At 40.7% G+C, this 22961-nt stretch overlaps 1 protein-coding gene across 1 annotated transcript; it reads right to left on the bottom strand.

Moving 5' to 3' along the window:
• Positions 1-16322: 16322 nt before the first annotated feature.
• Positions 16323-17723, bottom strand: LOC124037244 (D(1)-like dopamine receptor). Its single transcript, XM_046351924.1, has one exon. The coding sequence runs from the start codon at positions 17706-17708 to the stop codon at positions 16368-16370; it is 1341 nt and encodes a 446-aa protein (XP_046207880.1). The 5' UTR covers positions 17709-17723; the 3' UTR covers positions 16323-16367.
• Between the last annotated feature and the right edge of the window lie 5238 nt (positions 17724-22961).

Raw genomic sequence — 22961 nt, 5'->3', positions numbered from 1 at the left:
ATAGTGTATGTAAATACAATGAAGATTGCCCTCAGCACAAGCTTCCATGGCAACACCTGGTTATTAGGGCTTAATTTCTTTGCATAATGAGGAACACAGACATATTGACTGATGGCCTGGCATTGCTATCATGTCACTCTGTATGGTGTCTGTATGTAGCCTCACTACTTTTATAGCCTCGCTACTGTTATTTTTCACTGTATTTTTACATCTTTACTTACCTATTGTTCACCTAATAATTTTTTTGCACTATTGGTTAGAGCCTGTAAGTAAGCATTTCACTGTAAGGTCTACGCCTGTTGTATTTGGCGCACGTGACAAATAAACTTTGATTTGATTTGACTCTAGACAAAGGTGCACTGTTATGGTGCCAATGTCAATCTATTTTAAGATCATAGCGATTGTGTGTGTGTGTGTGTGTGTGTGTGTGTGTGTGTGTGTGTGTGTGTGTGTGTGTGTGTGTGTGTGTGTGTGTGTGTGTGTGTGTGTGTGTGTGTGTGTGTGTGTGTGTGTGTGTGTGTGTGTGTGTGTGTGTGTGTGTGTGTGTGTGTGTGTGTGTGTGTGTGTGTTTGTGAGGTGGGGTTAGCAAATGAGGGCAACCAGTCTTCTAGCCATATACAATGTTATGAGCATGGGGTTCATCTGGTCTATCAGATACTGTCCACCTGAGTGCTCTGCAGAAAAATACACGGATGAAGGAAAACAGTTTGTTTCTAACTAAGGTCAGAGAGCACTGATAGAGGAGTGCATGTTGTGAACTTCTATCTACTCCTCCTTTATTATATTTTTTGGTGGGTTTGTATAGAACTATTAAAAATACACCGGAACGAGGACATAGACTACTACACAATTGTCCTTGTTTTTTTCTGACCCAGCAAAATTCACATTCAGCAATGAAAAAGAGCTTCTCACCCTACTGTGAGCATACAGCCCTGGGGACATTTTTTAATCTCAGGTCCAAAAACTTGGAAAAAAAGAAGATTAGAGAAACTTTGGCTTGAACACGGAACTGGAGTCATCATAAAGATCTCATCATGGAAACTGCAGAAGATACTGTATGTCCCTCAAGTAATGTATTTTCAATTCAGTATGGTGAATTGTCTGTTTACTGTGCCATAAATTCTGATTGATACAAAAATCTAAATCTTTTCATTTTGATGGTTCATTCTGTTTTGTTATTGTGTAACTTTAAGAACTGGACCCACTTGATTCTAAGTAAGTACCAATATATCCCTGTTTGTCTTTCTCACTAGCAAGACAAACACTGTAAGATCATGCAGTACACTCAAACTGTAGGTTAACAATACTCACCCTGGATCGGATTTTTATACCATTACTCCAGATTCTCAAGGTTATTATCAGCGGCAACCCGTCAATATAAAGAAAATATTGTGCCCGTTTTGTACCCAAATCATTGAGTTAATAAAGCTGCATTCAAACATGGTCTATTTTTTGCTTTCTTGAGCAGGCAGCTCCAAAATGCAGGTGTTTCAGCCTAGCTCAGTGCTTTCTGTGGTGGTGGGGCAGCCAGCAGAAAATAAAGAGCGTAGGGGTTGCTAATGTTCTCTAGTTTGGCCGTGATTGGCTCAGTGTTCTATTACTCATGGGGACACTACATCACCTGAAAATCTATAGGGTGAGATAGAAAATTCATTCCCCTTGGGTGGTGCCATAGATTTACATTAGAAGTGCTCATTCAAGAAGGCTGAAGTCATTGGCCACTTATAAAATTACGTCAAATCACGTTATATCTACCACAGCTTTAATTGGACTGATCATGTCAACATACTTTCAAAATCTTAGCTAGCAAGCTAGACAATGAGTCATCATCATGAATCAAGTCAAACATCTACTTGCAAATCCTTTTTAATCCTTGTCATATGAAGATAAAATGTACCAGCGCTCATCAGTCATTGGACATAAAATTACATAAGTTGTAAATCGCAAATTCAACAATGAGCGGTTTGGAAGGAATCAGTGGCTAACTGCAAGCATTGCAAACCAATCAATAGCCTGTTATTCAGTGGAGAGGGTGTGTGGTCCAAGTCTAGGTTTAAGGTTTTATTTTCCAAGCTTAAAAGGTTAAACATTCCCATGCAACACCATGGGCCAGAAAAGGTTGAATACATTGGCCATGCTGTCAATCCAGCATGACTTCTGCCTCATTCAAAACAACTGGAAACTCGGAACTGGGAAATATCAGACTTCAGTGAGTTCAAGACAACTGGGAACTCCAGTCATCCAACTTGCAATTCCAAGATGGGAACTCTGGCCTCTTTCTAGAGCTCCCAGTTGTCTTGAAAGCAACATAAATTCAGAGAATGCCATACATTGATGACAAACTTTGTTGACAAACTTTGGCACAAGAAGGACTACCTTCCTGTTGAAGTGAGCACAGCACAACAATGTGAGTCAAGCAATGTGTACACTGCATTCAGAAAGTATTCAAACCCCTAGACGTTTTCCACATGTTGTTATGTTACAGCCATATTCTAAAATTGATTAAATAGTTTTTCCCCCTCATCAATATACACACAATACCCCATAATGACAAAGCAAAAGCAGGTTACAGACTCAAGTCTTCCTGGGTATGACACTACAAGCTTGGCACACCTGTATTTTGGGAGTTTCCCCTATTCTTCACTGCAAATCCTCTGTCAGGATGGATGGGGAGAGTCGCTGCACAGCTATTTTCAGGTCTCTCCAGAGATGTTCGATCAGGTTCAAATCTAAGATCTAGCTGGGCCACTCAAGTACATTCAGAGACTTGTCCCCAAGCCACTCATGCATTGTCTTGGCTGTGTGCTTTGGGTCATTGTCCTGTCGGAAGATTAACCTTCGCCCCAGTCTGAGGTCCTGAGCGCTCTGGAGCAGGTTTTCATCAAGGATCTCTCTCTACTTTGCTCCGTACATCTTTCCCTGAATCCTGACTAGTATCTCAGTCCCTGCCTCTGAAAAACATCCCCACAGCATGATTCTGCCAGCAGCATGCTTCACTGTAGGGATGCTGCCATTTTCAAGTGTTGCCATAGATTTTCATGATTTTCATAGATTTTCAAAACTATAACTAGGCCACTAAGGAACATTCAATGTAATCTTGGTAAGCAACTCCAGTGCATATTTGGCCTTGAGTTTTAGGTTATTGTCCTGCTGGAAGGTGAATTTGTCTCCGTGTCTGTAGGAAAGAAGACTGACCCAGGTTTCCTTTAAGGATTTTGCTTGTGCTCAGCTCCATTCTTTTTTTTCTATCCCCAAAAAATAACTCCCTTGTCTTTGCTGATAACGAGCATATTCATAACATGATGCAGACAGCATTGTGCTTGAAAATATGAAGAGTGGTGTTCAGTAATGTGCTGGATTTGCACAAAACGTAATGCATTGTATTCAGGGAAAATTTTGAATTTCTTTGCCCCATTTTTTTACTTTAGTGCCTTATAGCGAACAGGATGCATGTCTTGGAATATTTGTATTTTGTACAGACTTCTTTCTTTTCAATCTGTCATTTGGGTTAGTATTGTGGAGTAACTACAATGTTGTTGATCAATCCTCAGTTTTCTCCAATCACAACCATTAAACTCTGTAACTGTTTTAAAGTCAACATTAGCCTCATGGACAAATCCCTCAGTGGTTTCCTTCCTGTCTGGCAACAGAGTTGCCTGTTGCCAGTATCTTTGTAGTGACTGGGTGTATTGATACACCATCCAAAGCATAATTAATAACTTCACCATGCTTAAATAAATATTCAGTGTCTTCTTTTTTTTAAATGTACCCATCTATCAATAGATGCCCTTCTTTGTGAGGCAATGGAAAACCTCCCTGGTCTTTGTGGTTGAATCTGGGGTAGAAATTCACTACTCAACTGAGGGAGTTTACAGACAATTGTATGTGTGGGGTCCACTTTTACATTGTGTGGTAATGTATGTAGATCAGTGGCACAAAACCTCAATTTAATTAATTAGTAACACAATAAAATGTGGGAAAAGTCCTCTCAAGAGAATTAACAATGCAGTTACTAATGAAAACTAATGAAAAATTAATTTTTGAAATCTGACACAGCGGTTGCATTAAGGAGAAGTTTATCTTTAAATGTATGTTAAACACTTGTATCTTTCATCAATGTTTATGATGAATATTTCTGTAATTTGATGTGGCTCTCTGCACTTTCACCGGATGTTTGTTTGAGACCATGCATTTCTGAACATAACGCATCAATTTAAAATGACGTTTTTGGACATAAAGATTAACTTTATCGAACAAAATACACATTTATTGTGTAACATGAAGTCATTTGAGTGCCATCTGATGAAGATCATCAAATGTTAGTGACTAATTTAATTGCTATTTCTGACTTTTGTGAGCACTCTCCTTGGCTGGAAAATGGCTGTATAGTTTTCTGTGACTAGGTGCTGACCTAACATAATCACATGGTGTGCTTTCTCCGTAAAGCCTTTTTGAAATCGGACATTGTGGTTGGATTCATAAGAAGTTTATCTTTAAAATGGTGTATAATAATTGTATGTTTGAGGAACTTCAATTATGGGATTTCTGTTGTTTTGAATTTGGTGCCCTGCAATTTCCCTGGCTGTTGTCGAGGGGTGACGCTAGCTTGTACCAATGAGGATAAAAAAGCCAGACTACGGTTTGCAACTGCACATGGGGACAAAGATCGTACTTTTTGGAGAAAAGTGGTCTGGTCTGATGAAACAAAAATAGAACTGTTTGGCCATAATGACCATCGTTATTTTAGGAGGAAACAGGGGGAGGTTTGCAAGCCGAAGAACACCATCCCAACCATGATGCACAGGGGTGGCAGCATCATGTTGTGGGGGTGCTTTGCTGCAGGAGGGACTGGTGCACTTCACAAAATAGATGGCATCATGAGGAGGGGAAATTATGAAAATTATGTGGATATATTGAAGCAACATCTCAAGACATCAGTCAGGTGTTAAAGCTTGGTCGCAAATTGGTCATCCAAATGGACAATGACCCCAAGCATACTTCCAAAGTTGTGGCAAAATGGCTTAAGGATAACAACGCCAATGTATTGGAGTGGCCATCACAAAGCCCTGACCTCAATCCTCCAGAACATTTGGGGGCAGAATTGAAAAAGCGTGTGCAAGCAAGGAGGCCTACAAACCTGACGCAGTTACACCAGCTCTGTCAGGAGGAATGGGCCAAAATTCACCCAACTTACTGTGGGAAGCTTGTGAAAGGCTACCTGAAACATTTGACCCAAGTTAAACAATTTATAGGCAATCCTACCAAATACTAATTGATTGTATGTAAACTTCTGACCCACTGGGAATGTGATGAAAGAAATAAAAGCTGAAATAAATCACTCTACTATAATTCTGACATTTCACATTCTTAAAATAAAGTGGTGATCCTAACTGACCTAAAACATGGGATTGTTACTAGGATTAAATGTCAGGAATTGTGAAAAACTGACTTTAACTGTATTTGGCTAAGGTGTATGTAAACTTCTGACTTCAACTGTATATCTCTACCTGGGGCAAAGACTTTGTGTTTTCCTGGAGAAAAGGATCAGGATATCAGCAGTTGCTTCCCGAGGCTGTGAGTCAGTCACCGGGGGCTGATACTTTCATGGTTCATGTGTGGTCAAAGGACATTATGAAGAGCTGAAGATGGATTTAAAATAACTAATTGGGTCATTACTCGACAACAACAAATGCCCTATAATATCTGGTTATATATCTGCCCTCCCTACATCATGGCATTGAAAAGTTCAGCAGAAGTTTAGTCCTCAAGAAACTGGTTACGAGACTTTTTTAAATGTATTTTTATTTCACCTTTATTTAACCAGCTAGGCTAGTTGAGAACAAGTTTTCCTTTACAACTGCGACCTGGCCAAGAAAAAGCATAGCAGTGTGAACAGATAACAACACAGAGTTACACATGGAGTAAACAATAAACAAGTCAATAACACAGAAAAAGAAAGAGTCTATATACATTGTGTGCAAAATGCATGAGGAGGTAGAGAATAATTACAATTTAGCAGATTAACACTGGAGTGATAAATGATCAGATGGTCATGTGCGGGTAGAGATACTGGTGTGCAAAAGAGCAGAAAAGTAAATAAATAAAAACAGTATGGGGATGAGGTAGGTGAATTGGGTGGGCTATTTACTGATGGACTATGTACAGCTGCAGCGATCGGTTAGCTGCTCAGATAGCAGATGTTTAAAGTTGGTGAGGGAGATAAAAGTCTCCAACTTCAGCGATTTTTGCAATTCGTTCCAGTCACAGGCAGCAGAGAACTGGAAGGAAAGGCGGCCAAATGAGGTGTTGGCTTTAGGGATGATCAGTGAGATACACCTGCTGGAGCGCGTGCTACGGGTGGGTGTTGCCATCATGACCAGTGAACTGAGATAAGGCGGAGCTTTACCTAGCATGGACTTGTAGATGACCTGGAGCCAGTGGGTCTGGCGATGAATATGTAGCGAGGGCCGGCCAACTAGAGCATACAGGTCGCAGTGGTGGGTGGTATAAGGTGCTTTAGTAACAAAACGGATGGCACTGTGATAAACTACATCCAGTTTGCTGAGTAGAGTATTGGAAGCTATTTTGTAGATGACATTGCCGAAGTCGAGGATCAGTAGGATAGTCAGTTGTACTAGGGTAAGTTTGGCGGCGTGAGTGGAGGCTTTGTTGCGGAATAGAAAGCCGACTCCAGATTTGAATTTAGATTGGAGATGTTTGATATAATATGAGTCTGGAAGGAGAGTTTACAGTCTAGTCAGACACCTAGGTACTTATAGATGTCCACGTATTCTAGGTCGGAACCATCCAGGGTGGTGATGCTAGTCGGGCGTGCGGGTGCAGGCAGCGAACGGTTGAAAAGATTGCATTTGGTTTTACTAGCGTTTAAGAGCAGTTGGAGGCCACAGAAGTAGTGTTGTATGGCATTGAAGCTCGTTTGGAAGTTAGATAGCACAGTGTCCAAGGAAGGGCCAGAAGTATACAGAATGGTGTTGTCTACGTAGAGGTGGATCAGGGAGTCGCCCGCAGCAAGAGCAACATCATTGATATATACAGAGAAAATAGTCGGCCCGAGAATTGAACCCTGTGGCATCCCCATAGAGACTGCCAGACGACCAGACAACATGCCCTCCGATTTGACCCACTGAACTCTGTCTGCAAAGTAGTTGGTGAACCAGGCAAGGCAGTCATTAGAAAAACCGAGGCTATTGAGTCTGCCGATAAGAATATGATGATTGACAGAGTCGAAAGCTTTGGCCAGGTCGATGAAGACGGCTGCACAGTATTGTCTCTTATCGATGGCAGTTATGATATCGTTTAGGACCTTGAGCCTGGCTGAGGTGCACTCATGACCAACTCGGAAACCAGATTGCATAGCGAAGAAGGTACGGTGGGATTCGAGATGGTCAGTGATCTGCTCGTAAACTTGGCTTTTTAAAACCTTAGAAAGGCAGGGTAGGATAGATATACTTTCAACAATTTTCGGCGGATTATTTTAGAAAGAGAGGGTCCAGATTGTCTAGCCCAGCTGATTTGTAGGGGTCCAGATTTTGCAGCTCTTTCGGAACATCAGCTATCTGGATTTGGGTGAAGGAGAAATGGGAGAGACTTGGGCAAATTGCTGTGGGGGGTGCAGAGCTGTGGAGCGGGGCAGCGGTAGCCAGGTGGAAAGCATGGCTAGCCGTAGAAAAATGCTTATTAAAATTCTCAATTATCGCATATTTATCGGTGGTGACAGTGTTTCCTAGCCTCAGTGCAGTGGGCAGCTGGAAGGAGGTGCTCTTATTATCCATGGACTTTACAGTGTCCCAGAACTTTTTGGAGTTTGTGCTACAGGATGCAAATTTCTATTTTAAAAAGCAAGCCTTTGCTTACTTAACTGCCTGTGTATATTGGTTCCTAACTTCCCTGAGAAGTTGCATATCCCTGGGGCTATTCGATGCTAGTGCAGTACGACACGGGATGTTTTGTGCCGGTCAAGGGCAGTCAGGTCTGGAGTGAACCAAGGACTATATTTGTTCCGGGTTCTAAATTTGTTTAATCGGGCATGCTTATTTAAGATGGTGAAGAAAGCATTTTTAAAGAATAACCAGGCATCCTCTACTGACGGAATAAGGTCAATATCCTTCCATGATACCCGTGCCAGGTCGATTAGAAAGGCCTGCTCACTGAAGTGTTTTAGGGAGCAGTTGTTACGGATATAGGCAAAGTGATCGCTGAGATCCTGGTTGAAGACAGCAGAGGTGTATTTGGAGGACAGGTTTGTTAGGATGATATCTATGAGGGTGCCCGTGTTTACGGATTTGGGGTTGTACCTGGTGGGTTCATTAATAATTTGTGTGAGATTGAGGGCATCAAGCTTAGGTTGTAGGATGGCCGGGGTGTTAAGCATGTCCCAGTTTAGGTCACCTAACAGTACGAGCTCTGAAGATAGATGGGGGGAAATCAATTCACATATGGTGTCCAGGGCACAGCTGGGGGCAGAAGGTGGTCTATAGCAAGCGGTAAAGGTGGGAGACTTGTTTCTGGAAAGGTGGATTTTTTAAAATAGTAGCTCAAATTGTTTGGGCACAGACCAGGATAGTAAGACAGAACTCTGCAAGCTATCTCTGCAGCAGATTGCAACTCCGCCCCCTTTGGTAGTTCTATCTTGTCGGAAAATGTTATAGTTAAGGATGGAAATTTCAGAGTTTTTGGTGGTCTTCCTAAGCCAGGATTCAGACATGGCTAGGACATCCGGGTTGGCAGAGTGTGCTAAGGCAGTGAATAAAACAAACTTAGGGGGAGGCTTCTAATGTTAACATGCAAGAAACCTAGGCTTTATGGTTACAGAAGTCAACAATTGAGAGCGCCTGGGGAATGGGAGTGGAGCTAGGCACTGCAGGGTCTGGATTAACCTCTACATCACCAGAGGAACTGAGGAGGAGTAGGATAAGGATACGGCTAAAGGCTATAAGAACTGGTTGTCTAGTATGTTCGGAACAGAGAGTAAAAGGAGCAGGTTTCTGGGCATGGTAGAATAGATTCAAGGCATAATATACAGACAGAGGTATGGTAGGATGTGAATACAGTTGAGGTAAACCTATGCATTGAGTGACGATGAAAGAGAAATTGTCTCTAGAAACATAATTTCAACCAGGTGAGGTCACCGCATGTGTGGTAGGTGGAACTAAAGGGTTAACAAAGGTTTATTGAGCAGGACTAGAGGCTCTACAGTAAAATAAGGCACTAATTACTAACCAAAACAGCGATGGACAAGGCATATTGACATTAGGGAGAGGCAAGAATAGCCAGGTGATCATAGGGGTCCAGTGAGTGACTTGGCGGGCTGGGGAGACACGGTGATTCAGGCAGCTAGCGGGCCTGGGTTTGCAAGCTAGCAGAAGGGCCTTAGAGGGATGTCACGATGGAAGAAGTCAGTTGTAGCCCCCTCGTACTGTTACCTCGGCAGGCCAGTCATCATGGATCAGCAGGGCTCCGTGTGGTAAAGGGTCCAGGCCAATTGGCAAAATAGGTATAGTGGCCAAATAATTTGTCCGATGGGTCTCTTAAGCTAACAGTCCGATATGCTCTATCGGGACATAGCGACGGAGGAGCCATTTGGGTCGGCTAGGGTCCAGGCCAATTGGCAAAATAGGTATTGTAGCCCAAGGAGTGGCTGATGGACCTCTTCAGCTAGCCGGGAGATGGGCCTAGCAAAGGCTAGCTCCAGGCTAATTGGTTCTTGCTTTGGGACAGAGACGTTAGCCAGGAGTGGCTACACGGATAGCAGCTAGCTAGCTGCGATGATCCAGGTGAAAAGGTTCAGAGCTTGCGGTAGGAATCCGGAGATATGGAGAAAAATAAGTCTGATTTTCTCTGGTTTGAGTCGCGCTGTGCAGACTGGTGAGAGTTGTCCAGACTAAAGGTAGCTTATGACTGCTAGCAGTGGCTAGCTGACTACTAGCTAGTAGCTAGTTAGCTGGCTAACTCATGTTGGGTGTTCCAGTACTAAAGTAAAGAAAATAGCAGATTCATACCACATTGGGTGAGGTGGATTGCAGGAGAGTATGTTGAAGTTGAGGTTAAGAAAAATATTTTTTTAAATATATGCGAAGAAAAAAGATATAAAATATATACACACGAAATAAACACGGGACACGACAAGACGAGGACAAAAGATGTCTGACTGCTAAACCATCTTGGATCTATGTAAACAAACAGTATCCATTCAGTTGAACATACTAGCTCTTTGCCTATCTACCGGAAGTTGATGCTGTTGCTATGCAACCTCTTGCTAGCTAGTTAGCATAACAAATTACTAGTTAGACATTTTACGACTTCAGGTGTGTTCTTAAATTCAATCTGGAGTGCTCTAGTAAATTCAGAGCATTGTTAGAGTGTAAGTTTCTAAATTCAGAGTGTTTCACTCTCAGAGCGCACACTGGACACTCGGGCCGAGGAATAGGATTGATTTGAGTTTGAGCGTTCCGACCCTACAATGGTAGTCAAGCACCCAAGCTAATGTTGGCTAGCTTGCTAGCTACTTCCAGACACAAATGAGACCACTCTAACCATTTTACTTACCCTAGCATAGCTGGTTAGACAGTTTTCATGTTATCCAGAGCTTTGGTGACTAACTATGCTGCTGGCAACAATTTTATTACGCTTTATTGCCAACGTTTACTGACACTGGCCATATTCAACGAGTGTTGAGTGCTCATAAATTCATTATTCTGCGCTCAGATACACTCAAACGAGAGTGCTCTGAAATCAGAGTAGATAGCCAGAGCGAATTTACAAAAGCACCCGAATATCCATTGAGAACGCACAACGACCATAACATTTAGCTAAGCTAAGAATGACGAGAATAATCAAGTCAATAGACATTGAGTAGTTAGTTAGACAGCCTACTGTAGCTCAGTTGGTAGAGCATGGCGCTTGTAACGCCAGGGTAGTGGGTTCGATCCCCGGGACCACCCATACGTAGAATGTATGCACACATGACTGTAAGTCGCTTTGGATAAAAGCGTCTGCTAAATGGCATATATTATTATATTATTATTTATATACTGGCAAGTTTGATGTATAAGTAGCCAACTAACATTATGGTAATGATATGCTATGTGGTTCGTAATTGTCAGCCAACATTGTCAGCCAACGTGTAAGGTTACTTTATTACATAGCTCAACATTATCTTAATATTTGTCATAATTAGTTAAAACAATGCATTTGTATCCGCTCTCGTTGTACTTTGGCTGCATATTTTCTGCCATTTTCTTCAAATCTGAAAACGATGAGAAGCCGCGCCTATTTCCTGAATAATTAATCATGGGCCCAAAAGAACAGAAATAGCATCCTCTGTGTGTATATTTCATATTTTGGCGAATTTAGTACGACATCTGGGAACTTTTGACATACTAACCATATCCATACTATGACCAATACTATATACTATATACTATATACTCAATTCACATCACACATTATACTGTGGGTGTGGTTAGTATGAGTATTTGAACACAGCTCTAGGTTCCTGAAATGGGTCACATTTAGCAGCAAATCCGCTGATAGGAACACCGCTAAAAAAGATGTCCAACGGCTCTATCGAACAAGGACAACCATATCTACACGCACAAAAATGTATAGTGTGATCAATAACACATATAGCCTTTGTAAAATGCCACAAAGCAGGACTACATTTACTTTTGAAAGTACCATGCTCAGATTCCTAATGACATCTCAGATTTTATTATTTGCAGAGACAGTTTCTTGCAAACAAGACACACAATTGGCATAGGGCAATGATGACAAGATGAACACATAGGCCTCTCTCTCTGTCCATTCTTCCTGTAATTTGGGTCATTTGTAGGATATTTAAAAAATATTCTGTTAATATGTCAAATTATGCATAATTGCTTTATTCATTCAAAGGATATTTTTTTCACCCTTACTCTTGTCTACAGTGAGATGCGAACCCACAACCTTCTGGCCCACAGTCCTGTGCGCTATCCTGCCTTTACATGTAATGCTTACAGAACAAAGAACAGTTTCTAAAACTGCATATCGGAAGGCTCTGGTCTGTCCAAGAAGTGAGGGTAAACAGCAGTCATGTTTTCTGAAATTCACTTTGTTTGAATTATTATGTTGGGTACACGGGAGGGTCACTTGTTTTTTCAAGCATTCAGGGAGGGTTTAGGTGAAATATAATTTTCTTAATGGAGGGCCATCCATTTTCATTTCAGAAAGGTCCGATTTTCTCCATGTAACCTTTATTATAAATAACGTTCAGTCTATAAGGTAGTTTGCACTCTGAAATAGGTTCTCTTCAAGGATTTGCCTATATTTGGCTCCAATTATTGTTCCCTCTATCTTTACCATTCCCTGACACTGAAAAGCATACCCATAGCATGACACTGCCACCAACATGCTTCATGGTAGGGATGATGTTAGACAGGCGATGAGCTGTACCGGGTTTTCTCCAGACATAGCGCTTTGCATTCAGGCCAAATAGTAAAATGTTTGTCTCATCAGACCACAGAATCTTTTGCCATATGCTATAAAAGTCTTTCACGTGCCTTTTTGGAAACTTCAAGCATGCTGTCAAGTCCCTTTTTCTCCGGGGTGGCTTCCACTCTCCCATAAAGCTCAGATTGCTGAAGTTGTCTAGTTCTTCTGGCAGGTTCTCCCATCTCAGCCAAGGAACTCTGTCAAAAGATGTTATCGGCCACAGGTGGACTCCAATCAAGTTGTAGTGACATCTTAAGGACGAATTTGGAGTGGCATAGCAAAATAGTGTGAATACTTATGTTACTGAGATATTTCTGTACTTCATTTTCAATAAATGTTCTAACATTTTTAGAAGCACGTTTTCACTTTGTCATTATGTGGCACCGTCATTATATGGCACACAAAATATGGAATAAGTCAAGTTGTCACGCCCTGGTCGAAGTATTTTGTGTTTATCTTTATGTATTGGGTCAGGCCAGGGTGTGGCATGGGGTTTTTGTATTGTGGTGTGTTTTGTCTTGGGGTTTTGGTATATAGTGGGATTGTAGCTAGTGGGGTGATCTAGCAGAGTCTATGGCTGTCTGGAGTGGTTCTCAATCAGAGTCAGGTGTTTATCGTTGTCTCTGATTGGGAACCCATATTTAGGCAGCCATATTCTTTGGTTGTGTTGTGGGTGATTGTCCTTAGTGTCCAGATGTCCTTGTTCTGTGTTAGTTTACACAAAGTATAGGCTGTTTCGGTTTTCGTTACGTTTATTGTTTTGTAGTGTTTGTGTTTTTCGTGTCTACGTTGTTTATTAAACATGGATCGCAATATACACACTGCAGTTTGGTTCGACTCTCCTTCACCACATGAAAACCGTAACACAAGTGGTATGAATATTTGCTGAAGGCACTGTGTGTGTGTCTGTGTGTGTGTACACACGTTTATTTGTGCTCATGCGTGTGGGTATACAGTGTATGCTCAAGTATACTTGTTTGACCTATGTATTTTCAATATAACTAATTTCCTTTTATGCAGACATTTATCAGAAGCTGGTTCTCTTTTGCCTAAAAGTTCATTTCCCCCATTTTTCAATAGTATTTCAAACAAAAACATTGTATTATTTAAAATTCTATGTTTGATCAAGTCACTGCATGTATGAGTCCAAGCTCAAATGTTAAACTGCAAAATTGTAAAAATAATTAACGTCTTTGAAATGTCTCTTTAAATATCTGCAGCCATTTGGAAAACTAAATGACGGGGAGGTGATGAGGACAATGTCATATCAATATAATGAAATATCATCACTAATAACACAAGATGATAGCATGACATTACATCAGCTGGCTTGTGTATGAAACACACCTGTGTGTCCACTCCACTCCACACACCTGCCATGCGGTTCACCAGGTCACATCTCTCAGTGTCCAGAGACTCCTACTCTGTTTTTCAACCCTCTGTCCATTTGAAGATGAAAGGGGCACTTTAAAAATATGGCTTGGTTGTAGATCCAAAAGGACCATTCAAATAGGCGAAAACTTAGGTGTTGATATTAGGCCAGTAATAACCACTACAAAATGTCTGTCCAGAACAATGAGGAGTCAGAATGTCCAGGTAAGAGGGTTTAATTGACAGGAAGAATCCCCCCCCCCCCACACACACACAAACATGACATCAATATACTGTAGATAGTGGTTCTAAAAGGGTGGAAGATAAAAGGACATATTATAGTACACAATAATACATAAAAGGGGTAAAGCTATATACAGATACACCTTGACTTAACTGAATGATAATGCAGCACATGAATATGAATGACAATAGCAGGATAAAGCTGCAGTCTTTACTGCTACATAATACAGATCCAAAATGCTCTGACTGTAAAGTATAATGTGGCCCGAGAGTACATATGACCACCGCATGGTGAGAAAACTGTCATTAAACCAAGTAATGGCGAACAGAGTAAGAGGCTCACCAAAACGACTCAACATGCGACACTTGGCTAGTAATATGCTGCAATAGCGAGCAGGCTGTACAGTACAACAAACTCTGCATAGAATGTAACTACTATAACAAAGCTATTACTATTGTACGTATAAGCATAATGTAACAAAGCACTGTGTTCATGACACTGTGAAAAGGTAACCAGTGAGCCTGGCTAACTGGCTACTTAGCTAGCAATGACAGTGCACACACATATTTTACAAAATTCTATACAAACCCCTTTATCCCCCGCAAATCAATACCTGGAGGCGGGACTAACAACAAGCAAGTGATAGAGAATGTCTCTGATTGGTAAGAAACATACAAGTGATTGACTGAGGTGCTGTTGGGAATTCTAACTAAAGGGACAAACTAGGAGTGCATAGAATGAGTAACTGCGTGGCCAATTACTCTGACAGTAATTTTTTTAACAGATGTGAAGTGAAATGTATTTTATTTTGGAATAGTAGACTATATTTTGTATTTAACCTGGAAAGTCAGTTAAGAACAAATTCTTATTTACAATGACCACCTACCCCGGCCAAACTCAGACGATGCTGGGCCAATTGTGCGCTGCCCTTTGGGACTCCCAATCATGGCCGGATGTGATACAGCCTGGAATTGAAACAGGGACTGTAGTGACAACTCTTGCACTGAGATGCAGTGCCTTAGACCGCTGCGGCACTCGGGAGCCCTATAACATAATGCCTATAATATATAGCCCTATATCTTAGACACCCTTCCCCATTTATTCAAATTTGATTCATGGGGGGAAATGGCTTTGATGGGAGATATTTTAGATGTTGAATATTTAATCATGTTCTAAAGCTGATTCTGAAAACATTTTTGGCCTAGGGATTTTGGGCCAGGGCTCATTTTACTATTTTATATCTGCCAACACCGCAGAGCAGCTTTGGAGAATATAATAATCCTAAAATAAAAATAGATGCAATTATCAGAGGGGAAGATGTGGTTCTGTTACCATGGGTTACATGGTGTTGTCAGGGACTATGCAGAAGACAGTTGCAAACGATTATAGTGAAGCTTGGGCAAGAATCAGTTCTACATATTTTTCTAGCTATATTCATTCACAAATGGTTGAGTATATTTTACATGTTTTAATTTAAATGTTCTTTGTAAAGTGTCTTGAGACATTGTGAAATGCAATTTAAATTAATGATGACTTAACTTGAGTAAGAGGTGGCAAAAGATTACAAGATTTCTACAGCTATTTTCACAAAACAATGTAAAGTTATGGTTCCATTATTATATACTGTATCTGATTAAACATATCAACTTATACCAAAATAATTACCTTTTCATTAAGTATTATTTTACCATTATTGCTAATAAATGTGAAAAATAAAATGTGATTTGATTTGAAACAGATTACTCCCATGGTGTTTGAGAGCTACTTTGCTACAGAAACACTACCACCATCCTCATTGAATTAGAACAAGTATTTTGGCAAGAGTTTAAAAAAAAACACTAACAAAATGTAATGATATCCTCTCATTATGCAATACACATCACATAGCTTATTCGTTCAATTGTGTCGTTGTATGTATATATTTTTTATTCAACCTTTATTTAACTAGTCTCAATTATTTGAAATGTGTGTAGTAGCATTTCTACGTGATTTCCTTCCATTTATCAAGACACATGCCTACTTTTTAAAATAATCACTGTGTAAATGTATTGATCATGATCAGTGAGATAATAAATACATTAGAACATTACGCACGGCATTATGCAAAACAACATAAGTGAATGATTTCACAATAAAATATAACTTAAATAAATACAAATACATCAATACTTCATGAATAAATTATAGCCTACAAGTGTGCAAGATTCTAATCGTGGATTTGACCATGGATTGCATCGCACCCCATGGCTCCAGCTGTGGTAAATTACATTTCCCCGTCACACTGGAATTGGACATTGGCTGGCAGAAACATGTTCTTGTGATTGCGGGAAGCGATTGAGATAAGAGAAACTTTGTCGAACAGTGGGGTTGTGTCCTCTCCCAAGTTAGGGATTGCGTTTGGATGGTGTGTAGCCATTAAGACTTGTGCGTCTTTTTGGAGCGTTGTGTCGTGGTGATAGGACACCAATTCATTGCTGAAATTAACAGCCTCCAATGTATTGGTTGAACACATTTTATTGCAGCCTAGAATAGTTGTAAAGGCTTTTCTGAAATCTGCGTTAAATGCGTAAATGACGGGGTTTAACGAAGAGTTGGCCCAACCAAACCAAACGAAAATTGTGAACGTGGTGTCGCTTACACACGGAGGGTCATAGAAAGGTACCATGCAGTTTAGGACAAAAAATGGCAGCCAGCAAAAAACAAAAACTCCCATGATAATGGAGAGGGTCTTTAAGACCTTTGTTTCCTTTTTAAAAGCAGTTTTCAATGCGTTTTCGTGTGCGCAAACGTTTGGGTGTTGGTTATTTTGCGCTTGCTCCACAGCTCTCTCCAATGAGGATATCCTCCGTATCTGTGTTTGCGCAATACGGAAAATCCTCGTGTAGGTGGCAACCATGATGACAACTGGGATGTAGAAACTGATCAGTGATGTGAAAATAGCATAGGTCTTGTTCAAGTTCGCTATGCAGTTCTCGGAGTGGTTGCTAACGTTTCCCGTTGATGTCTCCTCCTCGGCCACGTGCCAGTTCAGTTGGACAGGTATGAAGGATATGAGAATTGACAGCGTCCACGCCACTGCAATCATGATAAATGCAACTCTGTGGGTCATTTTCCGTTCATATCTAAAAGGACTTGCTATAGCCCAGTATCTGTCCACGCTTATGATACACAGATTAAGAATTGATGCCGTCGAGCACATTATGTCAAAAGCTATCCATATGCCACAAAATCTACCAAACAGCCAGGTCCCAGTCACTTCAGATATTGCCTCCCATGGCATCACGAGGACGGCAACGAAGAGGTCTGACACAGCCAGAGAAATCACGAAAAAGTTGGTTACCTTGGACCTGAGGTGTCTGAATTTAACGACTGCGGCGCACACGAGCGTGTTCCCCAGTAGTGTCGACACAATGAGAACAAACAAAATGCATCCAATTAGCGTCCGCACACCATTCCCGCCGGTCTTGGCTTCTGTGGCGTAAGATTCAGACATAACTTGCGTTTCATTTCCAGTGTAGTTTTCCATTTGCACTTTTCTGTCGTTGCGTAAAAACGCCTCAATTTCACATTTAACCAAGTATTTATTCACTGTCTTTATTCTCATGTAGGTTTCTCTGACTGCTTCCAACCCGACCCGTAGCAATTCAACTGGTCTCAGTACTCAGTAGGCTACAAAAAAAACGTTGCAAACTGTCCGATGATTCTCTCTCGTGACAGGCTATGACTCATAGCAGGTGAGATAATTATGTCTATAGTCTGTCTGGATAGTGAGGGGTTTCATTTCTTAGTGAGGGGTCTAGCCCAATGTCAGCAGCAGTGGTCCACTCATCCAGTTTGTCATAGGCTAGATTATAATCTTCCAAAAAGAGCTTCAGTGATGGGGATGAATAAAGAATATAGTAATTAGCCTATTTCTATATGCATGTTGAAATAATAGGCTACCATAAACTATATTTTGAAATTAGTATACTTGTGACTACAGTATTTTAGCCTATGCTAGACATATGTAAGGATTATGCAAGAAATATAAGTATTTTATGTTTGTAATCAATATTTTAAATAGGGTTACTACACATCTGTTTGTGCATGGCCATTCGGTTCCTGTCAAAACATCTTTAATAATCTGGTTTCCAGAATATATCTGTTTACAACTTCTTTGGAACTCTACAAGACCCCAAGGCCTAAAGTTTGTATCTGTGTAATTCATACCATCTCAAATTTAAAATCACATTGTTTTCATTAACTGGCTGCTTGGCTCAGGGTCATTTTAACACTGTGTTGCAATTGTCCACAACCCTAGAAACCATGACAATATCTCATGTGCCTAGCAAGAGACAACAACAGTGAAGTCAATAATGTCAATGTTTACCCAAAACATAGGCCTAGTGATGAAATTGATGCTAGTTTAAATTATTGTAGAGTAAGGCTCAGGACAGTAGGCTAGCCTATAAGAGCAATACAGCAAGTGGAAAAAAGTTACTTTCACAAAAACAAAAAAAATACAGTATTTACCCATAAAAGGTGTGAATGGTGTAAATTTCAGAAATGCAAAGTTGATCAAATATTGTTTACCCAGTAAACACGCACACCTTTGGCCGACATATCAAAATGCATAGGGTGTATGTAGTTTGGAGAGTGTTTGCAAATTGGGAAAATGTTACTGAGACATCAGAATAGAATGTTGTTGTCTGCCGACATATAAACGATGTACAACTAAATAATTTATTCTAAATAGCCTACAAGACATAATGAGCAAATGACATCTAAACTGCATTTTACCGATTTATCCTGTATACATTGTGCCTACTTGCGAAGACAAAGCCGTGCTATACTAGCCCATGTTAGCTAGATAGGTAAATTAGGCTAACCAGCTATCTATATCTTGTAGTTACTGTGTGTAGCCAGATTACATGCCTGAGGGCCTGACCCCCAGGGGGCTCCCATTCATTTTGTTGAGTCACCAGGGGTCGGACTGGGAACATAAATCATCCCTGGCTTTTCTAAAGCGAGAAACAGACCTTACGCAAACAGAGCGCAACGGAGTATGTGAATGCAGTTTCACTTCACAAAATGTGTGGCTCCTTGTAGAACATACGCCTGCCTATACTGCGGGGGCAGCGTTGAGTAGTATGATGTTCTATATTTTACCACCAAACTTGATTTGGTTGAAAATGGAGCAAAGTTAACGCAAAACTGCTTCACAAAAGAACAAACTCTGCATATACAGTGGGGAGAACAAATATTTGATACACTCCCGATTTTTCAGGTTTTCCTACTTACAAAGCATGTAGAGGTCTGTAATTGTTATCATAGGTACACTTCGACTGTGAGAGACGGAATCTAAAATCTAATCACATTGTATGATTTTTAAGTAATTACTTTGCATTTTATTGCATGATATAAGTATTTGATCACCTACCAACCAGTAAAAATTCCGGCTCTCACAGACCTGTTAGTTTTTCTTTAACCTCTTGAACCTATGGGGGCGCTGTGTCATTATTGGATAAAAAGACGTGCCCGTTTTAAGCGCAATATTTTGTCACGAAAAGATGCTCGACTATGCATGGAATTGACAGCCTTGGAAAGACACAACTCTGACGTCTCCAAAACTGCAGAGATATTATCTGTGCGTGCCCCAGAACTAATGCAACAGGCGAAACCAAGATGATGTTTCATACAGGAAATGCCCCGGATTCTGAAGGCGCTGTGTTCCAATGTCTCCTTATATGGCTGTGAATGCGCCAGGAATGAGCCTGCGCTTTCTGTATATTCCCCGAGGTGTCTGCAGCATTGTGACGTGTTTGTAGGCATATCATTGGAAGATTGACCATAAGAGACCACATTTACCTGGTGTCCCACCCGGTGTCCTGTGTGCGTAATCAGTAAGTCCATGCGCGTTCCATTTCTTCAGAATTGAAAGTAAACTGTCACGATGGATTTTATCGTCGATAGATATGTGAAGAACACCTTGAGGATTGATTCTAAACATTGTTTGCCATGTTTCTGTCGATATTATGGAGTTAATTTGGAAAAAAGTTAGCTTTTTACTGACTTATTATTTTTTTTTAAATCCTTACCCAAACGCGATGAACAAAACGGAGCGATTAGTCGACACAAATTTTGAAAAATTGTAAAAACGAAGCATTTGCTATCTAACAGAGTCTCCTCATTGAAAACATCTGAAGTTCTTCAAAGGTAAATGATTTCATTTGAATGCTTTTATAGTTTTTGTGGAAAATGTTGCATGCTGAATGCTAATGCTAAATGGTATGTTAGCCATCAATACTGTTACACAAATGCTTGTTTTGCAATGGTTGAGACGCATATTTTGAAAATCTGAGATGACAGTGTTGTTAACAAAAGGCTAAGCTTGAGAGCAAATAGATTAATTTCATTTCATTTGCGATTTTCATGAATAGTTAACGTTGTGTTATGCTAATGAGCTTGCTGATAGATTTACACAATCCTGGATACAGAGTTTTTTTCATAGCTAAACGTGACGCAGAAAACGGAGCGATTTGTCCTAAACAAATCATCTTTCAGGAAAAACTGAACATTTGCTATCTGAGAGTCTCCTCATTGAAAACATCTGAAGTTCTTCAAAGGTAAATTATTTCATTTGAATGCTTTTATGGTTTTTGTGGAAAATGTTGCATGCTGAATGCTAACGCTAAATGCTACGCTAAATGCTACGTTAGCCATCAATAATGTTACACAAATGCTTGTTTTGCAATGGTTGAGAAGCATATTTTGAAAATCTGAGATGACAGTGTTGTTAACAAAAGGCTAAGCTTGAGAGCAAATATATTAATTTCATTTCATTTGCGATTTTCATGAATAGTTAACGTTGCGTTATGGTAATGAGCTTGAGGCTGTAGTCACGATACCGGATCCGGGGTGGCTCGACGCAAGAAGTTAAGAATCCCTCCTGTTCTCCACTCATTACCTGTATTAACTGCACCTGTTTGAACTCGTTACCTGTATAAAAGAAGGTCATGTGGTCTGATGAGACAAAAATAGAGCTTTTTGGTCTAAACTCCACTCGCCGTGTTTGGAGGAAGAAGAAGGATGAGTACAACCCCAAGAACACCATCCCAACCGTGAAGCATAGAGATGGAAACATCATTATTTGGGGACGATTTTCTGCAAAGGGGACAGGATGACTGGACCGTATTGAGGGGAGGATGGATGGGGCCATGTATCGCGAGATCTTGGCCAACAACCTCCTTCCCTCAGTAAGAGCATTGAAGATGGGTCGTGGCTGGGTCTTCCAGCATGACAACAACCCGAAACACGCAGCCAGGGCAACTAAGGAGTGGCTCCGTAAGAAGCATCTCAAGGTCCTGGAGTGGCCTAGCCAGTCTCCAGACCTGAACCCAATAGAAAATCTTTGGAGGGAGCTGAAAATCCCTATTGCCCAGCTACAGCCCCGAAACCTGAAGGATCTGGAGAAGGTCTGTATGGAGGAGTGGGCCAAAATCCCTGCTGCAGTGTGTGCAAACCTGGTCAAGAACTACAGGAAATGTATGATCTCTGTAATTGCAGACAAATATTTCTGTACCAAATATTAAGTTCTGCTTTTCTGATGTATCAAATACTTATGTCATGCAATAAAATGCAAATTAATTACTTAAAAATCATACAATTTGATTTTCTGGATTTTTGTTTTAGATTCTGTCTCTCACAGTTGAAGTGTACCTATGATAAATATTACAGACCTATACATGCTTTGTAAGTAGGAAAACCTGCAAAATCGGCAGTGTATCAAATACTTGTTCTCCCCACTGTATCAATTGGGTCATTGTCACCAATCAACTTCAAAATCACTTCAACTTCAAGAATTCTCTGTCTTGGATTAGATTGGCATTAAATAAGTAGCCTATTTTGCATTGATAACCAAATATAATCTCAGCGACTGTTCAAACAATAAACCAAACAACATGGTAGCCTTTTTAACCCCCCCCCAGAGTCGATTGACACAACTTAACATTTAAAAAATCCCCATCAAAATCCATCTGTTTAAGATAGGAGGATATCTCTATGTTGACTTTCCGCATCTGCAATGGAAAGTGGCAGATCTACAGTGCTGTTTGTCAGACCAGGAGACATCCCAAAAATCAGTCTTGTCAAGAATATATCTGTAGCTTCTGAAAAGTTTAGCGTAGAAACTACACTGAACAAAAATATAAATGCAACATGCAACAATTTCAAAGATGTTACTGAGTTCGAGTTCAGTCAGTCAATTGAAAAATAATTAATTAGTCCCTAATTCATGGATTTCACATGACTGGGATTAATGAGCAGGCAGCATACCGCCCTGCATACCACTGCTGGCTTGCTTCTGAAGCTAAGCAGAGTTGGTCCTGGTCAGTCCCTGGATGGGAGACCAGATGTTGCTGGAAGTGGTGTTAGAGGGTCAGTAGGAGGCACTCTTTCGTTTGGTCTAAAAAAAAATATCCCAATGCCCCAAGGCAGGGTTCCGTCTTTCGGATGGGATGTTAAAATAGGTGTCCTGACTCTCTGAGGTCATTAAAGATCCCATGGCACTTATCGTAGGGGTGTTAACCCCGGTGTCCTGGCTAAATTCCCAATCTGGCCCTCAAACCATCACGGTCACCTAATAATCACCAGATTACAATTGGCTGATTCAACCCCCTTCTCCCCTGTAACTATTCCTCAGGTCATTGCTGTAAATGAGAATGTGTTCTCAGTCAATTTACCTGGTAAAAGTCACAGAAACCTTTTTAAAAAGTAGGGGTGTAGTTTACATACAGCAAAACACATCTCCTTTGCATGCTGTTGATTGTGGCCTGTGGAATGTTGTCCCACTTCTCTTTAATAGCTGTGCGAAGTTGCT

Source organism: Oncorhynchus gorbuscha, linkage group LG06 (assembly GCF_021184085.1).
Source record: "Oncorhynchus gorbuscha isolate QuinsamMale2020 ecotype Even-year linkage group LG06, OgorEven_v1.0, whole genome shotgun sequence".
In the NCBI taxonomy this organism is placed as follows: domain Eukaryota; kingdom Metazoa; phylum Chordata; class Actinopteri; order Salmoniformes; family Salmonidae; genus Oncorhynchus; species Oncorhynchus gorbuscha.
The sequence above is the reverse complement of the archived record's forward strand: the minus strand, read 5'-3'. Positions and strand labels throughout refer to the sequence as shown.